The sequence below is a fragment of the Anguilla rostrata genome, chromosome 9 (assembly GCF_018555375.3).
Source record: "Anguilla rostrata isolate EN2019 chromosome 9, ASM1855537v3, whole genome shotgun sequence".
Classification (NCBI taxonomy): domain Eukaryota; kingdom Metazoa; phylum Chordata; class Actinopteri; order Anguilliformes; family Anguillidae; genus Anguilla; species Anguilla rostrata.
Window position 1 is genome coordinate 6,175,561 of NC_057941.1, and position 9,729 is coordinate 6,185,289.

At 42.1% G+C, this 9,729-nt stretch overlaps 1 protein-coding gene across 4 annotated transcripts in view; it reads left to right on the forward strand.

Moving 5' to 3' along the window:
- Positions 1 to 8,970, forward strand: part of LOC135262772 (nuclear receptor-interacting protein 1-like) — a 42,798-nt gene extending 33,828 nt beyond the window's left edge. For all 4 annotated transcript variants that reach the window (XM_064349974.1, XM_064349975.1, XM_064349973.1 and 1 more), the window contains one exon: positions 1,374 to 8,970. In XM_064349974.1, coding sequence (XP_064206044.1) covers positions 1,807 to 5,157 — 3,351 coding nt within the window. In that variant the 5' untranslated portion in view covers positions 1,374 to 1,806 and the 3' untranslated portion in view covers positions 5,158 to 8,970. The remainder of the gene's footprint in view (positions 1 to 1,373) is intronic.
- Positions 8,971 to 9,729: the final 759 nt, after the last annotated feature.

Genomic DNA, 9,729 nt, shown 5'->3' on the forward strand with positions numbered 1-9,729 from the left:
AAACTGCCATGCAACGTGACGCCAAACGTGCGCTCCCTGTACTGAGACGATCCAGGCACCGGCAGGGCAGGGCCGTGCTTTTTATTAGCTGTGCTTCAGGAGCTGCCATCACTGCTCCACAGATGTAGTTATCATCCTTATGATGTCATTTATCTTCATTGATTTAACAGTCTGGTGCAGTGTCATGGCTAGTGGATAACCATGAATCTGTTGCTGTTTTACCCTTTGAAGTGTGGCATAGACTTCAGTAAATGCAGTTCTTTGCAATAGCTGCACTAGTTTACTGGAATGTTTTTAGACCATGATGCAATAATTGCTGTCCATCTCAATGTAATGCAGTTGTTTCAAAAGGAGTGTTGTTTTTCACATGTTGAAAATTCTGGTGCCCTAATCATTTTAACTATGTGACTATTATTTGTATGTAATAGGCAGCACAGTAAGCACATTTTTCTTTAATTCTACAGCTTGTTTCTTTAAATACCTGCTGGGGGTCTTGATATCTGAAAAGCTGAGTTGGCTTTGTAGGACTGCTTGTTTTGTAGGTGTCCATTATTAAGTTAACCATAAAAAAACACATGTCATTGTTACATTAAAGTTTGATTCTATTCCTGCCGTGCCTGATTGTAAAATACCAGTCTATCTTTGCTCACGAGACATTCCTTTTAGACAAACTTAAAAGCGCAGTGCAGTGTGTGAGTGTGTGTACATCCTGCTTGAGCCGTCTTTTCACTTAAAGCTTAAGCTAGAGCTAAACTTGACATGTAGAAAATCACTTTTTTTCCTTTCCCTGATGCAGCCCTGCCTGGTATGCTTTTGACAAATGGGAGATATGACTGAGATGTGGGACTTAACCCTTAGAAATTATCCTTTGCATGTGAAACAAGAGCGGTCAGCTTGACACACACAAATCAACAAACTTCTTGGTGCGGAATCAGGAACTAGATTTTTAATGCGGTGTGCTGCATCCACAATGGAACATTTTTTAAGCCAATTACATTGCTTGTTCAAAATCAGTGCTCACTATAGCATCACTATGATTTCCCTTAAGCAAGCATTTTTGGTGTTTTCTTGAAGTAAAGTCAATTTGCTTCGTTGCTATCATCAAGTAATTGTAAATACTTACATTAACGGGGGCTGCCACCTTACACAGAATGAAAATCAATATTCATAAAAATGCTTTCAGAATGTTTCTTATAATTGAATCATGGGGAAATTATTAAATGTTGGAACTGTTGAAAAGGCATGAATGTGTGGTGGATAGAGCAGTGTGATCTTAAATAAGCTTATGAATATTACAAGGGTGGGTGAAGCAGGAAATTTCTGGATTCTTCTGGAAGTCTGTGACTAAATTTGCTTTGTTCTTGTATTTTCAGGACCCTATCTACCCCGGCTTGAAGTTGGGAAAGTCTGGAAGTCTGGAACCCAGAGCCCCCACGTCCTCCAAATAGATATCCCAAACATTTACCATCCCAATGGATCGCCAGGGCCTTGATGTAATCCTTCTGACTCCTCACTGGCTGCTGGAATAAGTCCATTCAAAATTACTGAGGACTGTCAAGGTTTTGCTGGCACCAAGGCATGCCAGCTGGATAGCCCTCTAAAGGCATTACTTATGCTTGAATTTTCTACATCAAATTACTCTTACCCTTGGAGTGGAATAGGATTTACTCTGTGGCATCTTTAATATTAGAGAACCAAGCCCATTTTTTTCATTTATTACAATTGAAAGTTAATTTTGTACAACTGAGCATTTACATATTTCTTCAAGAAACCTTAAAAACCATAGAACGGAAAATAAAATTGAACATGACTCATGGGGAAGAGCCTGGCTCTGAGACGCACCAGGATTCTGTTGTTTTAACTTATCTGGAAGGTTTACTAATGCATCCAGTGGCAGGGGGGCCAGGGGCCACGGCAACAAGGAGATCTGAGGCGGGACATAGCAACCAAGAGCAGAGCAACAAGGCCGTGAGAGCCTACCAGCAGCCAAGTCATGGCATTAAACAGGAAGACAGGCATGCACTTCCCAGTGGAGCCACACAGCACCTTAGAAAGGCCAGGCTGCTTCGTTCTGAAGGCTGGAATGAGCCTGAGAGCCGGAGGGGGCCTGCACCTGCAGGGAATCTCAACGGGCAAAGTAGAGATCGCCACACCGAAGCCCTAGACGGCTCACCTCAGGCTGAGAGCACCATGCTGGCATCCCTGCTCCAGTCATTCAGCTCCCGACTGCAGAGTGTGGCGATGTCGCAGCAGACTGCGCCGAATGTGAAGGAGCAGGATGCCCAGGTCAAAGAGAGTACCCGTGCTGACAAGGAGGATCTCCGATGCTATGAGACTGCTTCCAGTCGCCTGAAGGGCTTGATGAAGAAGAGCAAACTGCAGAACCATAACAGTGTGCCTTACCACCGGCGGTCCAGCCAGGAGAGACTCTCAGAGTCCCCCCACGCAATGCCGAGCACCGCCCAGCCAGCCACCTCCGACTCCTGTGCAGCACGACTGAAAGCTGTGGCCAATCTGGTGAAGATCAGGTCTAGCCCGACTCCCTCTCCAAAACCTAGTGTGGCTTGTAGTCAGCTGGCCCTGCTGCTCTCCAGTGAAGCTCATCTGCAGCAGTATTCCCGAGAGCAGGCCTTAAAAGCACAATTATCTGCCCGATCTGCCAGTGAGAGGCTGGCAGCTATAGCCACACAGAAAACACAGGATAAGAAGCTGCCCAACATAGGCCAGCCTCAGATGGCCCCAGACATGTTAAGCTCCTTAAATGCCCAAAAGGGAACACTCCGGCCACCGGCATTAGACACTAGTAAACAGAGCCCAACCCTCATTCCAGGACAGAGCAGGGCGGTCAGCTCCCCACGGACTCCGCATCCTTACAAGGAAAAACGGCCCTTTGACAAACATAATACACGACCCTCTCAGAACTGCAGCAGCTTGCTCTTGCTCCTTTTGAACCACCACAATCCACAGAAGCCCATCAACGGCAGTGGTCACCTGGATGAAGACTACGGTGTCTTCCCCAGCCGTGGATCACCCCTGCTGTCTGACAGTGAGTACTCCAACCATGAGAACAGCCTCAACAAAGACAGCAGTGATGTCGAAAGCTCATACTCAAGCTGCTCTCCAATTGACCTCTCTGTGAAGAGTCGGATCCGTGGCTCGGTGCCAGTGTCCTCCTCTACATCTCTGGACAAACTTACAGAGTCCCTGATAAATAAGTGGAAGCCAGAGACTCCAGGGTCGCAGGTCATTGAGTCCAGACAGCTCAAAAACAGCCCAGACGTAAAATCCCATCATGAGGTCACCCTCATGCAGTTGCTTCTGGATCACAAAAATAATGAGAAGGTAAACAAAACTGCAGATAATCCAGATTTACAGCATGACATAACCGCTAAACCCAACAGCGCACCTGCAGGTCAACTGACCCCAACTGCTGTGTGTAAGGAAACTAGGACACAGAGTCCTCCAGTTGGGCTCACTGATATGAGTCCTCATCCCTTGCCTACATCATCCCATGGACGGGACATAAATGGTACTGCATCTCCATACAGTTTGTATTCCTCTGCTCATATCCAGTCTAGCCCCCTGGATTTGTGCAAATCAAAGTCCTGCTCAGGAGATAACATTCATGAGCCGGCTTTTAGCGCCAGTAAACTACTACAGAATTTAGCACAATGTGGATTACCAATCACATCTCCTTCCCCTTCGCCAAAAGCCCTAATGTCTCCTACCAAAAGACATAGCCTTGAATTTCAGGTGGAAAAGCCCATGACGTTGCTGGAGAGACTCACTGCTCCAATACAACGGGACAGGACCCCAGTTTTAGAGGGATCCCATGTCAACTGCATTCCATTTGTGTCTGAGTCACCACCACCTGCATCAGAGATTGAGAATCTTCTGGAGAGGCGCACAGTTCTGCAGCTTCTTTTGGGGACTCCCACAAATAAGGAGAAAGCCAGTGCCAAGCAGAATGAAACAGCAACTAAGGGCTCTTTCGAAAAGCAAGTCGACAAATCACTGGTCTATGATACTCCCAGTGGACCCTTGTTGGACATTAAGATCAAGACTGAACCCAGAGAGGAAGGTCATCTATCTAACAGTTATGAAGAGACGGAACGATGTCAAATAGAAGAAAGGGGATGTGAAAGACTCAGACCTGTGTCTCTTCCCTTGAGAGATGTAAAAGCAGAACCCTCTTCAACAGAAGGCATCCCCAAGGATGGTCTCCTCAGCCAGCTTTTAAAGCAGCGGCCAAGGACCTTCCAAGCTGACACGCGGATGGATATACATGCCAGTAACATGAAGGAAGAGTGGGGGGAGTACCAAGGCCCATCTGTTCCAAAAAAGAGAAAGCTCTGCATGGGACTGGAGGATCACTTGATTAGTGAGCCTTATCTACGAACAGTGGACAGACCTACTCATCAGGATGTCACTCATAGTTTTTCAATCCCTTGGACACCGGAACAAAGGAAGCCGTTGAGCCCTGCAGAGGCCCATGCTCCCATCAGGTGTCCCCAGAGCACATCTCCTCCACAAGATGGGCGGGGTTTCAATGTTCTGAAGCAGCTTCTCCTCTCTGACAACTGTCTAAAGGATCTCTCTCATCCAAGAACCTCCACTAGCCCTTCCACCATGCAGGCTAACTACAGGGCCAATGGTAATGTCACAAACAAACCAGGTTACAATCATGACGTCATCAACTCTCATTGGAACCCTGATCCTCTGGGAGTTGGCCCTGCTGAATTCAGAACAGTGACCACAGCCTTGGCAAGCACCAGCATGCCAGGGTCACCCTGGGGTTCCCACGTAGCACGTCAGGAGTCTCCAAAACTGAATCTCATTCCTGTCAAGAGAGAGTCTGAGGGCCCCATCCGGTGGTTGATCAGTGGTGAGGAGAAACAGGACTCCTGCTCTGACTCTCCACGTCTGACTAAGTCCAACCCCATACTGTACTACATGCTTCAGAAAGGTTATTCTCACCTACGAAAAGAGGTCAGAGAGCGGGGCGACGCAGAGCTTTGTGGGATGAAGGTGAAAGAGGAGCCGATGGCTGACAGGGGGGATGTTGACCACAGATTGAGCTGGACACATCACTCCCCACTGCAGGACAAGTCACACGGCCATGTTACCGAGCGACTAAACGGGTCTCTGGAAAAATGACAGTTTTGGTAAATATGAAGACAAGGAAAGGGAACGCCATTTCCAGACTGTTTCATCCTTTGCAGTTTGTGTATGTTTTTATCAAGTTTACTGATTTTATTACTTTGTGTTTTGTTTTCAAAGAAGTAACTAGTTTAGGCAAGGAGATTGTGAAAACATGGTCTGACTTATTCACAAAACATTGGGAACCCAAAGTGTATTTTGTATAAAAAAATGGTTTACCTTTGTACATAATCTGTTAATATTTCTCTGGCTTACGTCTTATCTTTAAACAAGGTTAAGTTTGTCCGAACTGAAACTGTACAAAATCTTAATGCTTTTGAGGATTTAAAAAAATTAGTTCCCCAGATTTGGTGAGCATCACCTACACTTTACACCTCCACGTGTTACTTCAACTGCTTCATGCTGCCACATCAATTAAATCATTCCAGTAATGTTTGAAAATAAGGTAGATGGGTACTGTGAGTGCATGTTAGTCTCTTAGCTTTTCAGATTTTGTCTAATACAGTTATTGGGGGTGGTTTGAACTTATTCCATAAAGGCAGTTCTAAAATCATCATACTTTGTATTTCATGTTTTCCCATTAACAATCTGAGAGACATACTCAGTAGTCTATACATGCAGTGTGCAAAGCCATTTCCAACTCTCTTGCAAGCCCTGTGGCATTTGTTAATTAACCCCTGCCATATACGGCCAAACAATACATGATTTGATTTGACCACCCAGTGAAACACTTTCACTGAAGGTACAGGTCAGGCAATGGGAGGGACAGCAAATCATTAATACCACATCCATATGAGAGACCCGTTAACACTATGCATTGCGGAATCACTGTGAAAAGGCCAACAATTCGAGACAGTTAACCCTGACAAAATATGGATGTAGTCTGCATCTGTTTTTTCAATACTTCAATAATGTCAACTGCCTGGAAAGATCATGCATGGATCATTGATTTCTCCTCACTGTCATTGAAACCAGTGAACACCATGTAGGGCAGGAATGGGCAGTTCCAGTGGTAGAAGGGCAGCAGTGTCTGCAGACTTTCAATCTCATCAGTGGGTCCAGTGCAGAATTCAAATTTTTCCAAAGTCAGAAAACATATCACAAAGAGTATAATGGGAGGTTCAGTCCAGAGTTTGAGCTTTTGAAGTGTAATTGAAGTGTAATTTGACAAGCTCCAGACACCACTTCCCAGAGGTTGTAGTTGTTGTTCATTTGCAAGCATGAGTCAGTCTGTTGCAAACTGAAAACTGAAAAAGATAAATCTAAGATCTGCAGGGTCCAGCATTCAAGGAATGGACTGCTTAAACAAGGTCAGGGATACAATCAGTGCCAATGGCAATCAAGGGACAAAGTTGACCGTTTATTAATATTAATTCAGCAATGTTTGAATTAAGCAATATTAAATACTGGTTTAACAGTCCCCTTGCACATTACATCACTCTTTATTTAGTTTCTGAATAACCTCTTGGTGTTGTAAGGTGTTTTTATGGCATGTTTTGAGAGATCCTGTATATCAGTGTTGTGACCTTTTGCTTTCGAAATGCATTTATTATTTTGTTGGCTATATTGTGAAGAATTGTTTTCCAAACACACAATGACATTTCCACAGTTTACAAAATGACATTTAAGACGGTGGAAGAGCTCATTCACCATCCAATTTGAATGCACCTTCATTCGTGCTCAGAGTGTGGACACTTGGGCAAGTCTATGGCATTCAAACTCTAGCCTTTACCCTGAGAGCTCTTTCAGATGTACTAACAGCATATGAATGCACTTTCACTGGTGGTCATAATTCAGATACTGTGACCATTGTGAAACTATACTGAATCCAATGCATTTGAATCCCAGTAGAGGGGTGGATGTACAAATGAATTGTGTAGCAAATGTATTTTGAACTGGAAGTACTGTAGTCTGCACTTTGCAAGATCAGTGATAAAGGTGGATTTGAGACTTTGTGATAACTCTATTGGGGAAAAGACATGGTTGCTGAACACACTCCCACAGTTCCATTTACAATAATACTAATATTGTACTGTTGAATTAAATTTTGTGCTACAAATAAGTAATTTCTAGAATGCTTGTTATAAGAATACACTGGATTAATCTGTGATAAATAATAGGTACAGTGGAAGGACATTTGTAGTTAATTGCACACTACTACACTAACTTTTACTTCCTGACAGTGGGGTTGTAATGTGACCATAGCATGTGTAGATGGCATGCACAATGCATGTTTTGGCTGTGATTCCTTTGTTTCTGAGCCTTGGCAGTCCTCCAACACAATAAGCTTGTAGAATGTTTGCCGTTCTGAGCTACATAATTGCATGTTGGGAAATGTAGTGCAATACGGAACCTATGCCCTGGGTTCAATCGAAATTTGTCCTTTGACATGCTAATAATTGTAAATGTTGTTCTTCACAAATATAGTTTGCCCATTTTAACAATCACCAAAATGAAATGAAAAGATATCTGATCAAGAAAATAACACTTGCACGTATTTGCTCATCAAAGGAAAAAATGTTGATTGAATCTAGCAAATGTATAGCACAATATGAAACCCGAACAAATTTATCACATTTTTTTCCCCAACTAAATGGTACATAAGAAGGTGTTAGGCTAGAATTTGAATGCCATATGTGAAAGGGCTCTTGAGGTATACTGTGCATTATGTAGAAGGAAACATCTTGTTATTGACCCCTTTAAGACAATATGAAAGGTAATATCTGTATGTAAAGCAAAATAAGGGCCTAGTCCAACATTTTCATTTGATCCTCCTGTTATTTAAATGTTATTGAATAATGTAGCCCAGATCTGGTCCCCTTTGTAAATGAGGGGGGAAAAAAGCCATTGTTACAGTATGAACAAGAGTACACTGGCAAATAAAAAATAATTAAGTGGCAGAATTTAGTATGACCTTGACACCTGCATTTGCCTGACATGGTTCATTATATTTCTTTTTCCCATTAACTCCAGAAACAGCAGGCCACATGCAACATCCAGTCACTTACATTTTAAAGTCTTAATCGTGACATTGTTCTTTTTTCTATATTATTTGTAAATGTTCTTTATATTAAATAAGGTTTAAAGAGTGGTTTTAAAAATAAAAAAAGATAAATTATATATATATATATATATTTGTGTAAATAGTACTTTCCTTATGAAAGATAGCTATTTTGTATTGTTTAAGAAAAAGATAATGTACTAGTTTTCAATTCCCTAAACCAATATAAATTGTGTGATATGTACATAACATGACCGAGGATGAAATGCTCTTTTTTTGCATGTGTCTGTATGTTGTAAGCTTATGATAATCTTTGTTCGGCAACATGTTGTGTTACGTCTAATGCTCTACACTGCTGCCTGTTGCATGCAGATGCATGGGAAGACCCTGTGTATCAATTCTGAATGTGGGGAAAAATGTAAAAGTCTTAACATAGGTCTTTTTATCACTGAGCGCTCATTACTTAAAACATGAACAGTTGCTAAATTGGATTTATAGACTGATGAGCAAATATTTAAACTCTGAAAGCAAACGTGCATTGAACATCTGTATTTATTATTCTTTTTATCAGCATAAAATGAGACTTACCAGTTTGTGTATGGTACATTCAGTGCAGTGAAAATTCAGGAAGGATGGGGGCAGCATAGTGTGTTGTCATCTGCATTAGGCTTTAAAGACGGACATCTGTGGCAAGATCTAATCTAGGGTCTAATCTTTACATGCAGCAACTTGAAACATGTATTTCTTTTTTTATGTTTTTCATTTTGATGTTCACCTGCACAGATTTTAAATAAAGTACTAAAAATGCACAGTTGAATAAATATGAGTTGTCTCCTTTCCACGTTCTCATTCGTCTGTATTCATCATCTCCTCACTGATGGTTACATATAGCTTCAGTAGACATGACAACATTTAAGAAGGCCTAAAATAAAAACATGGTATTGCGTTGTATTCATTTACAGTTGGTACCCGTTTAGATGTCATAAACTCCAATATCATCCTTATTTAATTTGATATTTAATAATAGATATTATCAATACATCAGTACAATTCTTCTTGGTTTCCCATCAAATAGTGTCATATATATATAATAGTGTCATATATATATATATATGTATTCTCTCATGTATATACTGTATTTATTCCAAAATTATATAATTACTGTTGCATGGTGACACAAGATTGAACCAGTTCCATTAATTTCTGCAATCCTGTAAAAACTACAAACGTGTCTGTTGTCTTCTCTTCAGACAGGAGAACAGAGACTTCATATGTAGGCCCCATTACCCTGCCCCTCAGAAATAAAACTGAGTCAGCAGGTTCTGAGCGGACTGATTATAGAGTGAAACCAAGTCCTTTACATTGTTAGTAGGTCAGTGCAGAAAGGCAGCAGCAGTAGAAGGTTTGACTTGGAACTAACAATGAAGCCTTCAGCTGACCTACATGTACAATCAAGCTTTAAGTTGTGACCTTAATTCCTGCTGGTACAGTGGCTGTGACTTGACATACACAGAGAGGGAGGACGGGGGGGGGATAGCGCAGAGTGATAGTCATCATTCTCTCCTGGG